The sequence below is a fragment of the Trichoderma camerunense genome (assembly GCF_050948025.1).
Source record: "Trichoderma camerunense strain CBS 138272 chromosome Unknown V8C40scaffold_9, whole genome shotgun sequence".
Classification (NCBI taxonomy): Eukaryota; Fungi; Ascomycota; class Sordariomycetes; order Hypocreales; family Hypocreaceae; genus Trichoderma; species Trichoderma camerunense.
This window is the reverse complement of record NW_028145361.1, coordinates 1,328,425-1,351,929: the sequence shown is the minus strand read 5'-3', so window position 1 is coordinate 1,351,929 and position 23,505 is coordinate 1,328,425. Positions and strand designations below refer to the sequence as shown.

Below are 23,505 nucleotides of genomic sequence, written 5' to 3'. Positions count from 1 at the left end.
CGTAGGGCGTCGACGAGCTTTGCCTAACAGCTTTATGGGCACTATTTTGGGCTGCGGAAGAAACCTCAAACTTATTTATGTAGTTCCCGTCCGCAGCAGCCGGATTTGGCACCAAGATATAATTTGCTTCCCCAGAGCGTGCTCTCTCGGAGGACCCGGGCCTGACATTCAGCCCAGTCAATCTTGGGGTGCTTTGTACTGGGAAAAATGTAGTGTGAGGTGAAGCGATGGCGGCGAGATTCATCGCTGTTTACATGCTTTACTACCTAGAGAAGGGAAAGTTGACTGCCAGATGCAGGAACAAGGACTTAAGGAGTGGCCATCGAATTCAACTACTGTGTAAAACAGATCACCGAACATCCGTGTTTGTCCCCCCCCCCCGACATACACCTGTTCACCTCTTTATTTTTCTTGAAGGGGTTGGAAAGTGTGTTCGTTAGGAGCAGGCTTCAGTCCCTCCATGTCCAGCAACCATTCATAACCCAAAGTCTTCAGGGCCTTGCGTAACTCAACTTCCCTCTCTTGGAATGCCATGAGCTTTTCGTTGAGGGTATCCAGCGTCTCTTGCGCTTCTTTTGTTAAAGTGCATGATCCTGAACCTCCAAGCTCACTGTGAGATGCCATTCTACTCTTCCAATCACGGAGGTTATTTGTTGTTGTTGTGTTAGCGAGGTAATAGGTGTTTTAATCGCTTAGACTTAATGCTCCCACGTGCTATATACGCCGTTAAACACTAAACTTTTAACTGGTTCGCACAGAAGGATGGAACTTACAGCTTCTTGAACATAGGTTGCTTGTCGTGTGAATTTCAGAGCTGAGTAGCTGACAATGTTTCCTTCGAGAGAAAATGAAATGTTAGCAGGAGAGGGGGGAAGGGGGGAGTCGATTTGACGTGTTTGAGAAGGCTACGGCGCTTCAGAGACAAAATCGACGTGGCCGCCCTGCTTATCGGTCGCTCGTCTCAGAGCCTTTTCAGTCTTGCCTAAAGGCCGTGGGGGTGGCAGTGTAGGTCACCGTCTAGAATATCAAAACTGACGTGGCGAGATGTGATTTGGTTAGCAGTTATCAGCTGCCAGAGGTTCGCAGTTATCAGCTGCCAGACCATAGCCAATAAGCAAAGTTCTATGCCGGCTTAATGACTCAGTTCTGCATATATAGTCTGCTGTATGCAAATGCGAGAGATTTGTTGGTTGAGCCTATAATACCCAATGAGCACGTCATCACCGAAAAGAAGCAACAATCTAGCCGAGTGGTTGGGCACAGGATTCTACAGAGCCTTTATATTAATGAAAGAGCCTATGGTACCCAATAAGTGTGTCACCACCGAAAAGAAGCAACAATCCTGCCGTGTGGTTAGCCACATGACTCTACAGAGCCTTTATATTAACGAAAGACGAAGCAAATGCTTCGGTGGATTTACTTCAGAACACCTGGAGTTACTTACAGAGTATTATGTATAGAAGCTACTGTAAGAAAAAGCTATACCGAGCTGTTATCTAATAAGAATAAATTTTAATTAGCGTATTTAAAGTTGAGTTAATAAAACAAATAACTGAGATAATATTTAAACAGATGTTTTATTTTATGTAATAATATTTATACATTTTGAGTTTTAATTTTATCTTTGGTTTTGTATATTTTTCAATGTCTAATATTATATTACTAATTTCACATTTTAGTATTTATATTATACTCTCATATTATTCAGCTGGATAAAACAGTCAAGTAAACTAATAAATACTATTTTAGTCTTTAATAGTGTAACTCTAATTGCCTATAGGAATTTTATTTATCATGGAAGACTAGAGTAGAAGTACAATTATTGTATTATAATCTTATTTCTTTTTAACATCCTATTTAATAATATCACAATTATTAATGTAAGAGGATGTCTGACTAGTAGATTACTTGCTTTTGGTTAATGTGTAGCTGAGCCTAATTGGATTAAAATAAGCAAGTGCCAGTAACAGCTTATCAACCCTTATAGGCCTGCACGAACAATCTTTGTAGCAAGTAGCTTCCTCCTCTACTAGTATATAAGATTCTTCATGGCCATGTGTCCCTGATAGACAGTTTCTTTACTCAACCTCCCCTACGTCTGGCCTTAGCAACCCAAGTTGCTGTTATATTATAACAATGAGTGTGGTGTTCAAGCTTTCAACTCTATCTCAGCCATCATCCTCTCTCACCGTCCCATGCTTTGAGTGAGTGCGCGTATTCCAACCCGGCTATGTTCATGGTAAACAGCACTGATAACTATTCAGCATTGTCTTGGTCCACGAGTCTGGTGGCCATGCGGTCCGGACATGGCAGCCCCTGTGGGATTCAACCGTTGGATCTACAAAGTTGCCGGATGCCAGGGTTCTTACCTTCGGCTATAGTGAAATATCTCGGCATCCTTACGGCCGAGATGAGCTGTTGGACCTTGGAGAGAGGCTACTTTCAGAACTCAGTCGCGAGCGGAAAGCAGAGGATACCAGGCTGCGCCCTCTTGTCTTCATTGGGCGTGGGGCAGGCGGTTTCATCATCAAGCAGGTAACGTCGGATGCGCAACTATATCTTAACTACGGGCGCCGAGACAAGCTGACCCAACAAGGCCCTTATCGCTGCGAAGCTCGACATAAGATACAGGGATATGCTCTCCCTCACTATTGGAGTTGTGAGTGACAATCGCCTTATGCACAAGACGCATTCCCTCTGATACCAGACGTGCTCATATATTTCCCCCAAAGGTCCTCTTCGACACTCCTCACCAGAATGGTTTGGAATCCTGGCGGAAAGTCATATCGGAGATGTTCGAAAAGAACCCACTCAACCTACAACTACGACGGAAAGCGCCAGCAGATTTGCTACGTGATGATGACGGCTCTGCACTAACAGAGATTTCTGAGGCCTTTGTCCGCCTTCCGGGCCTTGTATTTATAAGCAACACGCTGGACAAGACGAAGGTGAGTCAGCCCGTCTCGACTGAAGCACAGGATTGGGAGCATAAACTCACTCACAAAAGGGTACTTTCCTCAAAGCCCAGGAGCAAGACACGGTGCTAAGGCCTGCACTTCTACCAAAGATAATCGAAGTGATCAAAGAGAAGTCGCCAAAAGGGAAAAGTAAGTAAAAAGTAGGCAAATGCCGGCCAAGAAGCTAACATTCTTCCAGACGGAGCCCTATCCAAAGAGTATTATCAAAGATTGCGGCTGCTGAAGCCTTTGAAGACGCAACGAGGACAGGTACCGACACCGCCTACTCGTGGTACGTGTTCCTGGATCGAGACAAAGCCAGCATTCAGCGAATGGCGACAATGGGCCCAGGAGAAACGTTTGCTGTGGATCCGCGGCGAGATGGGCTGCGGGAAGACGTACTTGTCCAGGCACGTTGTGCAACTCATCGAGAATCCAAAAAGCAGCGATAACTGGACTGAAATTGTCGGTTATTGCTGTCTCCAAGACTTGATCAAAGGATACAAAACACCTCAGAGGGTGGTTGGAAGTCTACTTTATGACATTCTTACCACCCGCCCGGAGATGGCAAGGGCCATGAAGCTCACAAGCCGGCTCGTCAGCGACTTCAATATGCCTGACATCCAGAAGCTCTGGAGGAGCGTGATCACCGAGGCAGTAAATAAAAACTGCAGGCTGACTTTTATCGTCGACGAAATTGACCAGCTCGGTATTGACGCGTGCGCCCTTGATGAGTTTATCAAAACGCTCGTTTGCAACAATCTTCCGAACAGTGTTCGCAATAAAGTCCGGCTACTGGTGTTCTCTCGCTTTCAAGAGCAACTCGAAGCGGCGCTAGGAAACTACAAACCATCTCGCTACAACATTACTATCGAAGACACGCAGCAAGATATCATGAAAACGACCGAAGAGGTCCTGGATGTCATTAAGAGATGTCCTGGTGGCTCCGGTATCGCAGAGGAATTCCGTATACAGATCGAAAAGGGTGCCAACGGAATGTACCTCTGGGCCCAGATCGCATTGGCTGAAGCTGTGAAAAGAATGTCACCCAACAACCAGGACGCGGGCCAGCTGACCAGAGGCATATTCCCACTATTTGACCAATATCTCGGGAAGTTCAAATCCGGCGAACAGGACGGGTCTTTTCAGCGGAAGATGCTGTTCTGGTTAACTTACCAGGCGAGACAGATGGGCGAGGAAGAGCTGCAGATAGCGTATGACATGGTTAGGAAGGTTGACCTCAACCATGCGAATTGGGCCGATAAAATGTCCTACAACCCTGAATCACCTTTCTATTATGAGAACATAAAGCGGGATATCATGGAAAAATGTTCACCACTCATTAAGATCGATCACAATGGGCAGATCGGGCTTGTCCACCGCTCCTTGCAAGAGTATCTTGCCATGTCAAAGGAGGAGCTTCCCACCACGCCTACTTTCAATCACCACTGGTATTATCATTGCGACCCAAAGATAGCCCACAGGAATATTAGCTCTCGCTGCATGCATTATCTGCTCCAGCCCGCCTTCAAAGAGCCGGTCCTTAAGGAGCCCGCTCTCAGCATTCTTATAGCGAAGGGGACCCTGCCCGACGACAAAGAGGCATGGAAGAATGATATCGAAGAACGCACTATCAAGTTCCCATTTCTTATATACGCAGCAAGCTTCTGGATTTTCCATACCAGGCTGTCCGGCCCCCCAATCGACGTCACATTGGAGCCTTGGAACTTACCCGAGCCTCTCAAACTATTTGGGACCGCAGCCATAAGCTGGACTGAGGTGTGGTATTTGACTACTGGTTCTGCTGGAAAATTCCCTCGATCAATGGCAGATTTTAGTACCAGGTTTTATAACGAAGAAAAACAGATCGAAGACCAAGGTTCAGATAATGTCGCTATTCGGACCGAGTCGGCAGATTCGCCTGAGACAGCAGATGTATCTAAGGCAACAACAGCTGATTCATCTAAGTCAGCTTTGCCTACAGCATCAGATCCATCTAAGGAGGCAGCGGCAGACTTATCTAAAGCAACAAATCTAGCTAAGTCAACAGATTCGTCTGAGGCAGCAGATCCGTCTAAGGCGGCAGCGGGATCTTTGTCTAAAAAGGCAGATTCGTCTACGTCAGCAGATCTATCTAAGTCAATAGATGTGTCTAAGTTAATAGATCTGTCTGAGGTAGCAGGTCCATCTGAGGCAGAGGATCTGTCTAAGTCAACAGATCTATCTCAGGCAGCTTTATCTAAAGCAGCAGATCCGTCTAATTCGGCAGCGGCAGATCCGTCTAAGTTAATAGATCTATCCAAGTCGATAGATCAGTCGGAGTCAACAGATCCGTCTACGTCAACAGATCCGTCTAAGGCAGCAGATCTATCTAAGTCAACAGATCTATCTCAGGCAGCTTTATCTAAAGTAGCAGATCCGTCTACGGCAGCAGATATCTCTAAGTCAACAGATCTGTCTAGGGCAGTAGATTTGTCTAGGTCAACAGATCTATCTGAGGAAGCATCATTCAAAGCGGCAGATCTATCTAAAGTAGCAGATCTGTCTAAGTCAACAGATCCGTCTGAGGCAGCAGGTCCATCTGAGGCGGCAGCGGGAACTTTGTCCAAGTCAGCAGATCCGTCCACGTTAGCAGATCCATCTAAGTCAGCGGATCTGTGTGAGGACGCATCATCTAAAGCAGCCGATCTATCTCAGGCAGCAGATCCGACTCAGTCAACAGGTCTGTCTGAGGAAGCATCATCTAAAGCAGCAGATCTATCTAAGGCGGCAGCGGCAGACTTATTTAAAGCAACAGATCCATCTGAGGCAGCAGATCCGTCTAAGGCAGCTGATTTATCTAAGGCGGCAGCCGGAGTTTTATCTCAGGCAGCGGATTCGTCTACGTCAGCAGATCTATCTAAGTCAACAGATTTGTCTAAGGCAACTTTATCTGAAGCAGCAGATCCGTCTGAGTCAACAGGTCTACCTAAACCAGAAGATCTGTCTACGTTAGCAGCAACCTTATCTAAAGCAGCTGATCTATGTAACGCAACAGATCCATCTGACGCAACAGATCCATCTGACGCAACAGATCCATCTGGCGCAATAGATCCATCCGACGCAACAGATCCATCTGACGCAACAGATCTATCTGACGCAACAGGTCCGTCTGAGTCAATATATCTATCTAAGGCAGCTTTGCCTAAAGCAGCAGATTCGTCTCTGCTAGCAGATCCATCTACGTTAGCAGATCTGTCTAAGCCAGCAGATCGGTCGGAGTTGATAAATCCGTCTGAGTTAACAGATCTATATAATACAGCAGATCCGTATAAGTCAGCAGATCTATCTAAATCAGAAGATCCATCTGACGAAGCAGATCAGTGTACGTCAACAGATCCATCGAAGTCAACAGATCCATCTGACGAAGCAGATCCGTCTACATCAACAGATCCGTCTACATCAACAGATCCGTCTACATCAACAGATCCGTCTACATCAACAGATCCACCTAAGTCAACAGATCTACCTAGGGCAGAGGATCTGTCTAAGTCAACAGATTTATCTAAGGCAGCTTTATCTAAAGCAGCAGATCCATCTAAGGCGGCAGCGGCAGATCCGTCTCAGTCAACAGATCTATCTCAGCCACCAGATCTGCCTACGTTAGCAGCAACTTTATCTAAAGCAGCTGGTCCATCTGACGCAACAGATCGATCTAACGAAACAGATCAGTCTGACGAAACAGATCCATCTAAATTAACAGATCAATATGACGAAACAGATCCATCTAAGTCCACAGATCTATCTAAGGCACCAGATTCGTCTAAGGCACCAGATCTGTCTAAGCACGCGGATCCGTCTACGTTAGCAGATCCGTCTAAAGCAGCAGATCCGTCTAAAGCAGCAGATCCGTCTAAAGCAGCAGATCAGTCAGAGTTAATAAATCCGTCTGAGTCAACAAGTCTGTCTGAGTTAACAGATCTATATAAGACAGCAGATCTGTCTAAGTCAGCAGGAGCAGATATATCTAAGTCAGAAGATCTATCCAAAGAAGCAGATCCGTCTACATCAACAGATTTATCTAAGTCCACAGATCCGTCTGAGGCAGCAGATCTGTCTAAGTCGACAGATCCGGCTGGGTCAACAGATCCGTCGAAGGTAACAGATCTATCTAATGGAGTAGATCTGTCTAAGTCAGCAGCAGATCATCTATCTAAATCAGCGGCAGATCCGTCGAAGGCAGCAGATCCATCTAAGGCAGTAGATATGTTTAAATCAGCAGATCCATCTGACGAAACATATCCATCTGACGAAACATATCCATCTGACGAAACATATCCATCTGACGAAACAGATCTATCTGAGGAAGCAGATCCGTCTAAGTCAGGGGCAGCTTTATCTAAAGCAGCAGCTTTGTCTAAGTTAACAGATATGTCTACGTTAGCAGCAGATCCGTTTACATCAGCAGATCCGTCTAAGTCAACAGATCCATCTAAGTCAGGAGCAGCTTCATCTAAAGCAACAGATCCATCTAAGTCAGCAGATCCATCTAAGGCAGCAGATCAGTTAGAGCCAATAGATCTATCTAACTTAACAGACCCATCTAAGGCAGCAGATCCGTCTAAAGCAACAGATCCATCTAAGGTAGCAGATATATCTACATCAGCAGATTCGCCTAAGGCAGCAGATCTATCTACGTCAGCAGCAGATCTATCTACGTCAGCAGCAGCTTTATTTAAAGCAGCAGATCTATCTATGTTAACAGATCCGTCTGATGCAACAAATCCGTTTAAGTCAACAGATCTATGCAGGGCAGCTTTGCCTAAAGCAGCAGATCTATTTACGTTAACAGATCCGTCTGAAGCAGCAGATCCATCTAAGACAGCGGATTTGCCTAAGGCACCAGATTCGTCTAAGGCAGCAGCGGCAGCTTCGTCTAAAGAAGCAGATTCATCTACGTCAGGAGATGTATTTAAGGAAGCACTATTTAAGTCAATAAATATATCTAAGGCAGCAGATTCATCTAACGCAACGGATCCCTCTAATTCAACAGATCTGTCTAAGACAGCGGATTTACCTAAGGCAGCAGATCTGTCTAAGGCGGCAGATCTATCTAACGCAATGGATCCGGCTAAGTCAACAGATCTGTCTGAGGTAGCAAATCGATCTACATTAGCAGATCTATCTACATCAGCAGATACATCTGCATCGGCAGATCCATCTACATCAGCAGATCTATCTAGGTTAATAGATCTGCCTAAGGCAGCAGATCCGTCTACGTTAAAAGACCTATCTAAGCCAGGAGATCTATTTAAGTTAGCAGCAGATCCGTTTACGTCAGTAGATCTGTCTAAGGCAACAGATCCGTCTAAGTCAATATATACGTCTAAGGCAGCAGATCCGTTAAAGGCAGTAGATCTATCTACGTTAGCAGATCTATCTAAGCCAGCAGATTTATCTAAGTCAACAGATCTATCTAAGTTAACAGATCCGTTAAAGGCAGTAGATCTATCTAAGTCAGCAGCAGATCCATTTACGTCAGTAGGCCCATCTGCATCAACAGATCCATCTAGGGCAGCAGGTCCATCTAAGTCAGGAGCAGCTTCGTCTAAAGCAGCAGATCCGTCTAAGGCAGCAGCAGCTTTATTTAAAGCAACAGATGTGTCTAGGTCGGCTGATCTATCTAAGGCAGCTTTGCCTACAGCCGCAGATTTATCTAAGTCAGCAGATCCGTCTATACCAGCAGATCCGTCTAAAACAGCAGCATTATCTAAAGCAGCAGATCCGTTGACGTTAGCAGATCCGTCTAAAACAGCAGCATTATCTAAAGCAGCAGATCCGTTGACGTTAGCGGATCCGTCTAAGTCAGCAGCAGCAGCTTTATCCAAAGCAGCAGCTTCATTCAAAGCAGCGGATTCATCTACGTTAGCAGCAACAGCTCTATCCAAAGTGATAGACCCGCCTCAGGCAGCTTTATTTAAAGCAGCGGATCCGTCTACACCAGTAGAGCCGTATACGTCAGCAGATCTATCTACATTAGCAAATCTATCTAAGCCAGCAGATTTGTCTAAGTTAGCAGCAGCTTCATCTAAAGCAACAGATACGTCTGAGGCAGCAGATCAGTTGGGGCCAATAGATCTATCTACGTTATTAGATCCGTCTACGTCAGGAGCAGCTTTGTCTAAAGCAGCGGATCCGTCTAAAGCAGCAGGTCTATCTAAGTCAGGGGCAGATCTGTCTAAGTCAACAGATCCATCTAAAGCAGCAGATCTATATCCATCAGCAGATCCATCTACGTCAGTAGATCTATTTATATCAACAGATCTATCTAAGTCAATAAATCTATCTACATCAATAGATCTATCTCAGGCAGCAGGTCCGTCTAAGTCAGCAAACCCATCTGACTTAACAGATCTATCTAAGGCAGCAGATCCGTCTAGGGCAGTAGATCGGTCGGAGTTAACAGATCAGTCTCAGTTTACAGCAGATCCGTTTAGGTCAGCAGATCTGCCTAAATCAACAGATCTATCTAAGTCAACAGATCTATCTAAGACAACAGATCTATCTAAGACAACAGATCTATCTAAAGCAGCTGATCTGTCTAAGGCAATATATCCGTCTAAGTTGACAGATCCGTCTAAGGCAGCGGATCCGTCGGAAGCAGCAGCTTTGTCTAAAGCAGCAGATCTATCTGCGTCAGCAGATCTGTCTAAGTTGGCAGCAGCAGATCTATCTACGTCAGCAGCAGCAGCTTTGTCTGAAGTAATAGATCCGTCTAAGAAAGCTTTATTTAAAGCACCGGATCCGCCTAAGCCATTGGATCCATCTACATCAGTAGATCTATCTACATTAGGAGATCCATTTACATCGGCAGATCCATTTACATCGGCAGATCTATCTAAGCCAGCACATTTATCTAAGTCAGCAGCAGCAGCTTCGTCTAAAGCAGTGGATCCGTCTACGTTAAGAGCAGCTTTATTTAAAGCAGCTGATCTGTCTAAGTCATCATCAGCAGCTCCATCTAAAGCAGTAGATCCGTCTACGTCAGCACATCCGTCTACGTCAGCAGCAGTAGCTGTATCTAAAGCAATAGATCTGTCTAAGTCAGATAATCTATCTAAGTTAACAGATCCGTCTGAGGCAGTAGATCTGCCTAAGACAGCTTTATCTAAGGCAGCTTCGCCTAAAGCAGCAGATCTATCTGATGCAGCTTCGCCTACAGCCGCAGATCCGTTTAAGGCATTATTCAAAGAAGCAGATCCGCCTACGCCAGTAGATCTATCTGCGTCACCAGATTTATCTAAGCCAGTAGATTTATCTAAGGCAATAGCAGCGGATTCGTCTAAAGCAGCAGATTCGCCCATGTCAGCAGATTCGCCCATGTCAGCAGATTCGCCCATGTCAGTAGATTCGTTTACGTCAGTAGATCTATCTACATCAGCAGACCCATCTAAGGCAGCAGCAAATCTATCTAAGTCAGCAGATCTATTAAAGTTAGCTGCTTTGTCTAAGGAAACAGATCCATCTACGCCAGCAGCAGCATCTTTATCTAAAGCAACAGATCCGTCTAAGTCAGTTGATCTATCTAAAGCAGCGGACCTATCTCAGGCAGTAGATCTATTTAAGACAGTAGATCTACCTGAGGTAGTAGACCTGTCTCAGGCAGTAGATCTGTCTAAGACAGCGTTATCTAAATCAGCAGATCCATCTAAGTCAGCTTCTTCTAAAGCAGTAGATCCGTCCGAGGCAGCAGATTTATCCAAAACAACAGTAGCAGCTTTGCCTAAAGCAGCAGGCTTATCTAAGGCAGTAGATTTATCTAAAGCAACAGCAGCAGCAGAAGATCTATCTACGTCAGCTTTTCCCAAAGCAGCAGATCTATCCAAGACATTATCAGCAAATTCATCTAAGTCAGCGTTGCCTAAAGCAGCAGATCCGTCTGAGGCAGGTTTATCTAAAGTAACAGATTCGTTTCAGGCAGCAGATCTGTCTAAGGGGACTTCGTCTGAAGCAGCAGATCCGTCTGAGGTATTAGATTTATCTAAGCCAACAGCAGCAGATCTATCAGAGTCAGCTTTGCCTAAAGCAACAGATCTGTCTAAGGCAGATTTATCGAAAGCAGGAGATCTATCTGAGGTACCTTTATTTACGTCAGCAGATCCGTTTAAGTTAGCAGCAGCAGCTTTATCTAGAGCAGCAGATCCGTTAAAGTCAACAGATCTGTCTAAGGAAGCCTTATTTAAAGCAGCAGATCCGTTTAAGTTAGTGGATTTATCCAAGGCCGAAGATCCGTCTAAGTTAGCAGCAGCAGCTTCGCCTGAAGCAGCAGATCCGTCCAAGGCATCAGATCCGTCTAAGTCAGCTGATTCATCTAAGGCGGCTTTGCCTACAGCAGCAGCTTCGTCTACAGCAGCAGCTTTGTCTACAGCAGCAGCTTCGTCTACAGCAACAGATCCGTCTAACGCAGCTTTATTCAAAGCAGCAGATCTGTCTAAGGCAGCTGACTTTTCCAAGGCGGCAGATCCGTCTAAGGTGGCAGCAGCACCTTTATCTAAAGCAACAGAGCTATCTAAGGCAGCTTCGTCTAGACCAGTATATCCGCCCAAGCCAGTATATCTGTCTAAGCCAGCAGATCTATCCCAGGCAGCTCCGTATAAGTCAGCAGCTCCGTCCAAGTCAACAGTTCCGTCTAAGCCAGCATATCCGCCTAAACCAGCATATCTGTCTAAGTCAGCATACCTGTCTAAGTCAGTATATCTGTCTAAGCCAGCAGATCTATCTAAGCCAGCAGATCTATCTAAGCCAGCAGATCTATCTAAGCCAGCAGATCTATCTCAGATAGCGTTATCTAAAGGAGCAGATCCGCCTAAGTCAGCTTCTCCCAATGCAGTATATCCGTCTAAGCCAACATATCCTCCTAAGCCGGCACATCTGGCTAAGCTAGTATATCTGTCTAAGTCAGCAGATCTATGTCAGGCAGCTTCGTGTAAGGCAGAAGATCTATCTAAGACGGTAGCAGCAGCTTTATCCAAAACTGCAGATCCACCTGAGGCAGCTTTATTTAAAGCAACAGCTTTGTCTGAAACAGCAGATCCATCTGAGGCAGCTTCGCCTAAAGCAGCAGATCCGTCTCACGCAGTATCATCTAAAGCAGCAGATTCGTCTGAGGCAGTATATGTATCTAAGGCAACTTCGTCTAAAGCAGCACATCCATCTGAGGTAGCAAATTTATCCAAGGTGGCAGCAGCAGCTTCGTCGAAGGCAGCTCTATATGAAGCAGCAGATCCGTCTAAGACAGCAGATGCATCTAGGTCAGCTTTGCCTAAAGCAGCAGATCCGTTTAAAGCAGCAGATCTGTTTAAAGCAGCAGATCTGTTTAAAGCAGCAGATCCGTCTGAGGCAAAAGATACGTCTGAGGAAGAAGATACGTCTGAGGCAGCAGCTTCGTCTAAGGTATTACCTTTATCTAAGGTATTGGCTTTATCTCAAGCATTACCTTTATCTAGGGCAGAAGATCCGTCTAGGGCAGCATATTCATCTAAGTCAGCCTCGCCCAAAACAGCATATACATCTGAGAGGGAAGATCTGTCTAAGGCAGAAGATCCGTCTGATCCAGCAGCTTCGTCTAAGGCATCAGCTTTATCTAAGGTATCAGCTTTATCTGAGGCAAAAGATACGTCTGAGGCAGAAGATACGTCTGAGGCAGGAGCTTCGTCTAAGGCATCACCTTTATCTGAGGTATCACCTTTATTTGAGGTATCACCTTTATTTGAGGTATCACCTTTATTTGAGGTATCACCTTTATCTGAGGTATCACCTTTATCTAAAGCATCAGCTTTATCGGAGGCAGAAGATCTGTCTGAGGCAGCAGCTTTGTTTAAAGCAGCGGCTCCATCTAATGCATCAGCTTTGTCTAAGGCGGCAGCTTCGTCTGAGACGATTTGGGCTGACGAGCGTAACGAGTACGGTTTTCTCAATCTTAAGGAGAAGAGAGAAGCCGATCGAAAAGGCTATGAGGATAGCACCCACAAGCAAATAGAGATACTCGAGCGGCGAGCCAAAGAACAGGAGAGTATGGTCCGCCGCATGGAAGAGGAGATCAAGCGGAGACAGATAGAGATACTCGAGCAGCAAGCCAAAGAGCAGGAGATTAGGATCCGTCACATGGAAGAGATCAACCGGAGACACACAGAGATACTCGAGCAGCAGGCCAAGGGGGCGACCGACTATACAAAGGCCGGTGTCCAAACCCGTGATACACCACTTTACATTGCAGCTCAAGATGAAGCAAACATTGCTCATTCACTTGCTAACCACCATGGTGTGAGTGTTAGAGCCATAACTGAACAAAGCCATACATCACTTTTTTCTCTGATATATACAAGCGTATGGAAATATTTATCTTCATAGTCTTTCATTAAATAGACGTTTTTAATAAAGTTGATTTATTGTAGCTGCATTAATAGGCCGCGGACTAGATTAACTTGGGTTGAAACCAGTGAATGAAAACAAATTACTTAAACTATTGATAATTTAAATACAAAGTCTTTCTGTTTTCACTTTTCACTATTATAGAATATATTTTCACCGAGTGGCTCGTGGTCATGTTAAAGTCAATGCGCATACACTACCTACTGTTTCCATTAAGCTACAATCAATTACAGTTTAAGACTGTCTTGCATTACATACTTTATAATATCATATAAAATTAAAAGCATTTGGCGAATAGGCTATATTTATTTACATCGCAATCTTTGTCTACTTAAATAAGAGAACTCTCTAAATTTTCTATAGAACTAAGAAAAAAATTTCGCCTGCTACTCATAAGAACAGTGTCCCAGCCACGGCCTCCAGGCCAGATGTTTTCCCCCAATTCGCGTGGAATAATTCACTCTGATACATACAAGATATGCCGAAACTCATTCCTCCCCAACCAAGGAAAATTCCTCATCTGTTAACTCCTCGGCCTCGTCTTCATGCTCACTTTCGCTTCCCATATCCTCGGATGTAAGAAACTCATCAGATTGGCACTGCATCTTTCGAGCCTCAACCTGATCCTTGAGGACCTTGGCCTCTTGTCTCTTATCCTCGTTCCACTTCACAATCGTGATGAATCTCTCAAGCTTTGCTTCCATGTTGCGACGTAAAACCTGCTCTTCGCAAATAAGCCATGTCCCAAGCTCCTCCAAGCTCATGTCCTGAGTCATTTCGAGCATAGCAACCATAAGAAAGTCGTCGTTTTCTCTCCAGTACTGCGCGCGATTCGTCTTCATCACAAGCCTAGCAAGGGCAGAGCAAGCGTGTCCCAACTTCACAACTTCCTGTGTGTAGTATTCCATCTTAGGACCGTCGCGGTCGTGGAATACAAGCCATGCGTAGCGATTGAACGGGTGGTTCATATACGCCTTCATTAGTTCGAAGAGGGCAACCTCGCGGAGTGCTCCAGAAATCCAGTCGGGAAGGCTTGTCTCAGCTGACAATTGCTGAGACCATTCGGTAAGTAGAACTCTTTCTTGATGATCATGGAATGAGTTCTTGATCTTCAAGTTGTGCCACTTCACAGCATTCTTCTGTCCCAATCGATTCAACTGGCCATAAATTTGCAAAATAGTCTTTGCGTCAAAGTGCATGTTGACTAAAACGCCTTTGCAACAAGCCGTGTGCAAATTCACACCCATACTCATTATGTTTATGTTGGCAATAAACACCTGAGCCTCCGAAGCAGGATCACAAAAAAGCCGGACCGCCTCAACTTTGGCATCCGGTTTGTCAGCAGATCTGACAGTTAACGTGTGAAAGCCCGCCATTTTCATAGCAGCAAACATGAGCCTAAAGATACAAGGTTAGTGTGAGCCGAGAATGGTAGCAAGAGTGTCATAGAACGGGATGCTTACTGCTGTATCCATCGTGTGTCTACGTAAACCACAATTCGCTCCTTGTCTTGCAGGACGTATCTGTGCACAAGTTCCAAGCAGCGCGAGAGAATAGGACTGGTTGCACAGAGCCAGTTCAGCCATCCACTGCGACCAGTCGGAGAATTCACATAGGGATCCAGGCGAGTGAGCGAGAAGAAATAGTCAAGGCCGGCGTTTTGATCAAATGAAAGTACCTTCAGAAGATGCTCTATGCCGACAGCTGGGCCTTTGTCCTTGTCGCTGCCGCCATCGTGACGCTGTAGCTGCGAGCTAGGCATAATCTTCCCATCACGGAACGCGGTAATGGCATTCTCAATCGTGGTTACATCGGCGCCAAAAATGTCTTCGACTTTGCTGTGAATAATGTTGGAATTTCGATAATCATAGGCAACCAAGACACCTTGGCGGTAGGCTGAAAAGTTGATCGAACCTTCATGTTGCGTGTTACTGGTACCCTCTCGGCTCGCAGTGAAGATTCCATCCGCCAGGCCAGGGAGAAATGAATGAGTCGCGCAGAGTCTCCCATGGTCTCGGATGTAACTTTGGCGCTTGCCGTCAAAGTTGAGCTCCTCAGTAGCAATGGTCATAGGCGGCAGGTCAGTCCTGGGGTAACAAGCTGTTCCATCTGGGAGCACCAGGCGAGATCTGAGAGAGCGTTGGAGTGACAGAAGTCCAAGGATAGCGGACACGACATTTTGTCCAAACGAGCTTGACCATTCAGCCTTCTGACCGGCCGCTTCCACAATAACTGGGTTTAGCTGCCATATCTTGACGCCGGTTCGCCTGTAAAAACCCTCCATTTCGTCCCATGATTTCGATGGGTATTTTGCCTTGAACGTGGCGGTAAAAATACCTGCAGTAGAAGTACCGTCTTCCCATTGATTCTCGTTGTCAGGGTCGTAGCTAGTCCGCCAGAGGCCCTGGATATTGCCATAGTCGGCGTGTTCAGTGACAGCTTTGATTCCAATCTTTTCCCACAAAAGGAGTAATGGTGACATGATATCATGTAAACTACTCACTAGTGGCGTACCCGTCACCTAGATGAGATTGCGCCAGTCCAAGAGCTTGAATATTTGGTTGTAAACACCAGACACCTTTCGCGCGGCGTGTGCCTCATCCACAATAAGGAACCCCCAGCGAATTTTGCCAAGGTCCTCATCTTGGAGCCGATACTCGACAAGAATGCCGTCAGGAGTCCTCTCATCGGCCTGAGCAGGTGTTTCGAGCCTTTTACCCTTCAGGCCGGGGTCCCCTTTGTAGTATGTGCGGATTCGTTTGGTGTCCTTGCACGCCGATCGCTGTTGGGCCATCTCGTCATCATCAGAGTCGTCTGCCTCATCTTCAGAAGAAGCAACATGGGCTGCGTTGGAGACTGTATTCTTCTCAGTCCTCTGTCGCTTAGGTGGCCGGCCACCCTGTTGACGATCATCGAAGACAAATCGTTGCTCCACCGTTGTTATTTCTCTGCGATGAAGAGTCGAGTAGGTAGTCAAGATGACCGTTCTTCCAGACTAGCCAGCGGTTAGTATAGATGAAGAGTGAATAATGAAACACTCAACTTACCTTTTGGTTAGTGGGGGAGAGCTTCTGAAGAAAGCCAAGAAATTCTCCCTTCTCCAAAATATTACCACCACCAAATTGGCGAGCCTGGGTTTTCACAGAGTAATAAAGCAAAACGTTCAATCCTGGAAAGTTTTGTTTGAACTCAGCATGTGTTTGGTGTATGGTGGACACTGGATTGACCACCAATGTTGGAAAGTATACCGCCTGGTCTCCATCTGGGTCGGCAGCTGCCTTCGCCTCGATATCACGAGCGCGACATTCCACCATTGCTGCAAAAACCCTTGTCTTCCCTAGGCCCCTCTCATTGCATAACAGAACATGGCCAATTGAATCCAGCTTGTCGAAAATAATGCCCAAATCTATCAACCAGTTAGTAAATCTCTGTGAATGGCGGTTTCACCCCCGGAATGATGTGATGGCTTCATTCTCAAATGTGTAATGAGCACAATGGTGGAGGGGAGATGATGGACGTCGTTATCCTCCTGGAAGAATGAAGGGGTTCACACCCTTCCAAGAGGAATATAGGCAGGGGGGAGAGAGACAAACCGGCAATTTGGTGGGGTTTGAGCGGCTGACAGTTTGGAATATCCTTGTAAACTTGCATCTCGGGCCACGAGATATTGAATCTCTTGCACATTCTCAAGAGATCAGTGTCTTCAGGAGGCGGGTTTCTATTCAAACCCATCTCTAAGGCGTTGGCTCGTCGTATGATATCAACTAGTCCCAGTTCTTTGTCTGGGTGGTTGACGATGAATTCCTGTACTGCAGAGGATGAGGCACCTTGCGCCGAAAACTCAAGCATCTTTCGCTCTTCGGCCAATGACGTAAAGGATGCTGTGTGTTGCAACACCCTTTTCAAAATCTCATCTGGGTCCTTCCAGTCGAAATGCTTTCTCATGCTGCGAAAAAGGATTTCCTACTCCTCCTTGGTCATGCTGTCGAGCGTTTCATACGATGGTCGGTTGCCAGCTAGTTTCGCTGCAGCGCCGTAATGATGGCGCAAGGTTTGTCGGACAGAAACACACTCAATATAAAGTGTGTGCAAATCCAAGTTCTGATCGTCAAAAGTGATACCAGCACGGCTGTTGGAGTCCTTGCGAGGGGTTCGCTGTGGCGTCCTCAGTACCTCGGCGGCCTCCTTTGCTGCCAAGTCCTCGGTATGAATGGGCTGCTCAACAGTGTTGGTTGCTGATAGCGGGTTGTCGAGCAACCTGGTAGTGACCAGTTGCATTGCACTCAACTCCGTCTCTCCATCCAGAGTCGGCTTCTGGGTCAGCACATCGAAATAACCCAGAAACTTGCCTCGTGCCTGGGGTCCTCGCTTCGAGTTGATATTGTTGCCGTACGTGCGCCTGTAATCGGTAAGACATACAAGCAAGACTGACCGGTGCAAATCTTCAAGGCTGAAGATGCCCGCGACAGTGCGGCAGTCTCCGCCGTGGCCCGGGGAGGTAGGGTACCGCCGAGTGTATTGGTTGCTGTCGCGTTTGTAAACGATGTCCTTGTTCCATTCAGTCGGTGCGAACAGGAGGATCTGGATTGCGTGGGCTAGAATGGTCGCCGTCACATCAATGAAATCTTCTTCGTACTTTCTCTTCGTAATCATGTTGCGTGTAATCGGCAGAAACATGGGAAACGGCAAAAAGGCGACAATCTTGTCAATCATCGATTTGAGCTGGTTGTCCGAGCAATATGATTTGACCAGGTCGGCTGGCTTGATCATCTTGTTCGTCCGCTTCTCCGATAGCTCACTCACGCATGTTCGCAGCTCATTGTACAGTGCGCTCATTTTCTCCGGAAGCTGGCTCATCACGTTGGATAGGTCGGTATTGGTCTGGGGAAGCATCGACTTGGCTCGTTCAATGTCGAACTTGTGGTATCCCAACATCAATCCCGATGGAATAATATCGCAGACTGTGCAAAGTCAGTGTTTGTAGAAAAAATAAAAAGGAAAGGGGGGGGGGGGGGGGCGGGGTCACCATTGGAAGAGCGACCAAAAGCGTTCAAATTCACTCTTCCAATAGTGACATGGCACTGGAGGTCGGATACACTCACCAATAGTGTCCGTAAAGTTGACGAGGGCAGCGTCGGTTCTGAAACCGTTGTATCCAGCCAGCTCGGAGATCATCTTGGGAGTGGTCTCCCACTCGTGAAGAACCTGAACGCCAGTAACATGGCCCAAGGCACGCCATTTGGCAGCGTTGCAGGTAATGACGGCTGTTTCGTTTGGAGTAGTGACCGCGGTATCGGCAACAGAGTAGTCAGTGGCCTCGGGGTCTAGGCGCCATTCTGGCAAATTATCTTGGCGAAGGATCGGATCGAAGCTGATGGCTGCCGCTTCGGTTCCTTTGCTGGCCTTCGCGGGCTTTGGAGCCTTGTCAGGCTTCGGCTTTGGCTGTCTCGGCATGGCGTGAAATGGATTTCACTATTTCCAGAATCAAATCAAGGGCAAGAACGAAGGCAGAGGAGAGGAAGGAGTGAGGAGAGTTGAAGAGGGAAGAAGAAGGAAGAGGTTGAGGTTGAGCAGGAGAAGTTGATATAGGTGGAGCTGCACGTGATGTATTATGTGAGTCGATGTGCAATTTTCAATATTGCAATAATGAAATTGTGATATTGGTTTCATTTTTTGAAAATACGGGTTGGGTCCGATGTATAAAATGAGAGTGGTAGTGGACGGTGGTGAGGTTGGAGTCGTAAGTCTCATCCCTTATTGTGGTCGGCGGAGGCGGGTAAGCGGTTCGCCGAAAAACTGGGAGTCCGCAGATGAGATCAATGTGACGGTCATCATGAACAACCTCAATACTGGACACAGATACGCATTACTGAACAACATCTCTTACACCAAAGTGTACCAGGGAAGAATAATTACACTGGAATGTTGCCTTCTTAATCACGGTTGAAAGGCCGTTCAAATTTAGTGAATGAGTCAATAGCATCTTTTGGTAGCAAACTGCTCAGTCTGTCCAAAATGTACATGTATTCTGTGGGTATCTTGCTGCCAAATGTTGAGTGGCAGCTCCCATGAAACAAAATTAAAATGTTGAAATCCCAAGAAAGGTAATCATTAGATTCGTATGCCGCCAAACACCTTGTTGAGAATAGGTGTTGCTGCCTTGTTGAAACTCCTTGCACCGATTTTGGACTTTTTTTACGTTTTCCCATCCTCTCCGAGTTTATGCTTTCCCATATACATCAACAATCCACTGACAGAATTCTGTCCATCTTTTACCGTAGTCGCTAAGCAACTTCTCCTTTGTCGCTGCATCAACACAGCTATAGGAGATGCTCCATTCTGCAAGAGTCCGCCAACCCATGAGCGACATATTCTCACTACTCATCATCGCTTGATGGAAATCGTGAGATAGCATACTCGCTCTGCACATGTTAGTCCTGTTTCTCTATTGAAGCCCTGGTAAACACTTAAAGACTCACTTCCAAGATCCAGGGTCATCACTGTTGACGGTGCAAGGAACACAATTGGCCAGGAGAACAGGCAAATGGTGAGACTTTGTCGTCGGGACTAATCCCAAGACTTCGTTAGATATAGGGCACGTCTCAATAGCAATCTGCCTCTCCTTGCAAATTTGCATCAGAAGTGGGTGTTTGGTGATGCTGAAACCGTGTCCGATGCGCTTCGTATCTAGTAGAATAGCATCATACAGGTTGGAGTCAGTTTCTCCTCCGTGGTCTAGCGTCTCGCCAGCATGGAATATGAATGGCAGATCTAGATTCAATGCTGTAATTTTGGCACGCATCGCGAGAAGATCAGAAACCCAGTAAGAAAGCGGGTGTCCTGTATCTTCTTGTCCCTGCATATCAAAAGCTAGAAAACGTGTGAGTCTTTTAACATCGAGCTAGTGAGAATCAGAGATATCTCACCGCAAATGAGGTCTGGGAACAGTTGCTTCATTTCGATGCAGTTATCCATGCACCAAAGCATGGCTTCTCTAGACGAAGATCGCATGCATGCATAAATAACCTTGACACCGTAGAAAACATGTCCTGCAGCGTGTATCTTTGGGACTTCTTCTTTCAACACCTGCTGGAAAATCTCCAAAGCTTCCTTCTGCTTGAGTTGTCGAGTGCCATCATCGGACTTGATGGAAAACCCATAATTGAGAGCTACCCGAATCTCGGCATACATGATACCGTCTTGAGCAAATTTCCACAGCACTCTTCTAAATTGCTCTCTGTAGGCCGTCTCATAGCCGAACATAGATCGGATAACTGTGACTGCCCGAATAAATTGTTGCCAGATCCTAGTCATCTTAGCTTCACGAGTCATTCTACTATCTGTTTCATGTTTATGTTTACTTACCCGTTAACTGTCTGCTTAGGATGATAGGCATCATCTGGCTGTAAGACCATCCGCTTATAGAGCCATGATTCCGCTTTCTCTGCTCCACCTGGAAACTTGCTCAAGAAGTCGGAATATCGCATCCAGGATCCAGCGACATACGACTTACTGAACAAGTTGGTGGATTCAGTTAGAGGTATATCTTGGCTGAACACGTCGAATTGAGGCAAAGCATAAGCAAAGAGCCCCTCCGAGACTAATGGAACGTCGCATTTGATGTAGAGATTCGGTTGGTTCCTGGCATCGCTGAGGGCCGTGTCCGGAGGCAGAAGGCAGTCGTAGTGGCAATGCAAAAGACAGCCTTTGGGGGCTTTTATAGCAATATCAAATAGTTTGCTATCCGGAACAAGATCTAGGCCATGGAAAAACCGGTGACCAGCTTCGTGTCCGGATCCGTCACTCTTGACACCATAGATATTTTTGTCTTCCCATTCTTTGAGGCGCTGAATAATATCTTCAGCTTTCGCCTCTAGAGTTGTCCTTTGGACCAAACCTTCATATCCATGAGCCTTCTCCGCGTTCACAAGCGATTCTCGAGCTTTGAGATATTCATCCAAAGACCCAAATGGCCCAGACTGCTGCAGTGAACTGGCCGGCATTTTCCAATATTCGTGCCAGATGAGGGGTCATTCAGGTATAGAGTTGCTGTTAAGAAAACAGTTGGAGAGTTCGGGGAGACTAGCCCTCCCGGAAATACGTACACAGTGGCAGATTTGAACTTCTGGCCGATGTCAATCCGATATATCGATTATTTATTACGGAACTCGGCTCAGTATCTATGACTCTTTGAAAGTCTTAGTTTTACCCCGCTATGAACAATTCAACATGTGCTGATTGGGATTGCTGATATGCTATACTCGAGATTATTTTCTTATATGTATTTCTCTAATGTTTATTTTAATGATGATATTGCTTTCCGTTTCATACAAGAGACAGCAAGCATTTGAAATCTTGCCACCTTTTTGTGATAAAAAGTTCAGATATTCGGTATCGAGAAGTCTCTCACCCGGAGTAAGGTGGGGTGCAGCAACGGGAAGAAAGTTGCCGACTCCATAGCAGTCTCACTGGAAGGCTTACCTTTCGTGCAAATCAAAAGAAACGAAACCAAAAAAGGCTAGCTTTCCGAAGCACATATAGCTTAAATCTTTGAATGATAGCAGGGGTCATTTTTGCTTAGTTCATGATCCGAACGAACTATACATACACATAAATAATTATAGCAGCAATATGAATACAAGATGAACCTGCTCCGCAGCATCATTCCATCCCCAAAACATTGCTCATTCTTTTAATATTTAGTCAAATCCTTGCTTTTGAGCAGCGGCACCAACTTCAGCTAACCAAGGTTGCCTGATTCTCACGTTCAACTCCGCGACAGGTTGGCTGACCTTGTCCTTAGCAGGGCCATCCAACGTTCCCGCTTGGACCAAAGAGACTGGTGCAAACATATCTGCAGTAGCCTGCTTGTAGATTGTCGTGCCGCAGTCGCCACAGAAGAATTTGGTCAAGTCGAATCCATCCTCGTGTTTTTCAGTGTGAGATTTGGGAGATCCAGTCACCTTCAGCTTGTCTCGCGGGACAGGAATATTGGCGGTATTAGTTGTCCCGGATATCTTTTGGCAGGTTAGGCAGTGACACAAGATCTGCATCATGTTCAGTATGCATATTTGGCCTTCCATTCAATTGTGAAATCCTACCACATGCTTAGAGTCCCCTTCGAACTCGTATTTAAGATTGCCGCACCAGCAGCTGCCTGTCGACATCTTGACTATCTGGGAGGTATTTGTTGTATAAGAGCTGAAATAAGCTGAAATAAACGAAATTTCGCTGATGAAATGAATCTCAGAGGTAAGGCTGGTTGAGCTGAAAGGCAAAGGGCGGAAGGTTCATTTATACACGACTTAGACCCGTCAATAACGGGCCTAACGATTTCTGATGCCGAGATGATGTAACAACCCAACATCTCCATTCTCTGTGTCAATTTACACATCGTATTCCATCACGATAGCTAACAACCCACAATACGCTTATAATGCGGGGAAGAGCCTAGGCGCTTCGACTCTCTTACATTTTACACAGCCTTGCCACCGTGTAAACGCCCTTCTCTCCAAGCCACGCAGGTCATGCCACGCAATGTTTCAGCTTTGGCCTTTTCATATATTCTCATTTGCTTTGTAATACAATATCATATGTCTTACTCGACTTTGAGTTTAAACCAAAGGCGCAGTCACCATTGCAGTCTTGGATAAGCACTATCTGGCGATGCGCCTAGTTTCCCTATTCTTACTATTTCTGGGAATGTTACCGAACTGCAGAAGTTGGCAGTATTGATACCCGCGCCGGTTCAATAGTAGGCAAGCGGGTATCGGGGAAAAAACAGGGACCATAAGATGAATATTCACACACAAATCAGCACCAAGAGTACCATTTATGTAGATCGGCTGCAGCTGTTGTGTGCGTATGGCTATTTTGTGTGTTTAAAATCCCCGGGTTCCCTACATTCCCGATATCCGCCAGATAGGCTATTTGGAGGCTGAGTTCTTGAAATGGGCAAATACCGCTACTCATATGGAATAGATGTGCATCTTTCCGGTGGGGTAGTGAAGGGAGGAGATCTAATAATAGGCTACTATAGGTCGATGACAGTATCGGTGTTTATTTATTTAATTGCTTCTTCTCTAGATTACACCCGACAGCCGAGTCTCTTCCCTTACACTATATTATTTAGTTTTCA

At 45.9% G+C, this 23,505-nt stretch overlaps 3 protein-coding genes across 3 annotated transcripts; all 3 read right to left on the bottom strand.

Moving 5' to 3' along the window:
• Nucleotides 1–13,773: 13,773 nt before the first annotated feature.
• V8C40DRAFT_287715 (uncharacterized protein) lies at nt 13,774–18,260 on the bottom strand (the record flags this gene model as incomplete). The annotated part of the gene is made up of 6 exons (XM_083222767.1): nt 13,774–14,765; nt 14,831–15,888; nt 15,937–16,362; nt 16,415–16,773; nt 16,961–17,313; nt 17,440–18,260. The coding sequence occupies 6 exons, from the start codon at nt 18,258–18,260 to the stop codon at nt 13,856–13,858; spliced, it is 3,927 nt and encodes a 1,308-aa protein (XP_083073295.1). The 3' UTR covers nt 13,774–13,855.
• Nucleotides 18,261–19,270: 1,010 nt separating this feature from the next.
• Nucleotides 19,271–21,773, bottom strand: V8C40DRAFT_245879 (uncharacterized protein). Its single transcript, XM_083215999.1, has 4 exons — nt 20,733–21,773; nt 20,294–20,673; nt 19,847–20,237; nt 19,271–19,789 (listed from the first exon to the last, which is right to left on the bottom strand). Exons 1-4 carry the CDS (start codon nt 21,368–21,370, stop codon nt 19,588–19,590), a joined length of 1,611 nt encoding a protein of 536 aa, XP_083073294.1. The 5' UTR covers nt 21,371–21,773; the 3' UTR covers nt 19,271–19,587.
• Nucleotides 21,774–21,977: 204 nt separating this feature from the next.
• Nucleotides 21,978–22,617, bottom strand: V8C40DRAFT_245875 (GFA family protein). Its single transcript, XM_083215998.1, has 2 exons — nt 22,469–22,617; nt 21,978–22,414 (listed from the first exon to the last, which is right to left on the bottom strand). The coding sequence occupies exons 1-2, from the start codon at nt 22,532–22,534 to the stop codon at nt 22,067–22,069; spliced, it is 414 nt and encodes a 137-aa protein (XP_083073293.1). The 5' UTR covers nt 22,535–22,617; the 3' UTR covers nt 21,978–22,066.
• Nucleotides 22,618–23,505: the final 888 nt, after the last annotated feature.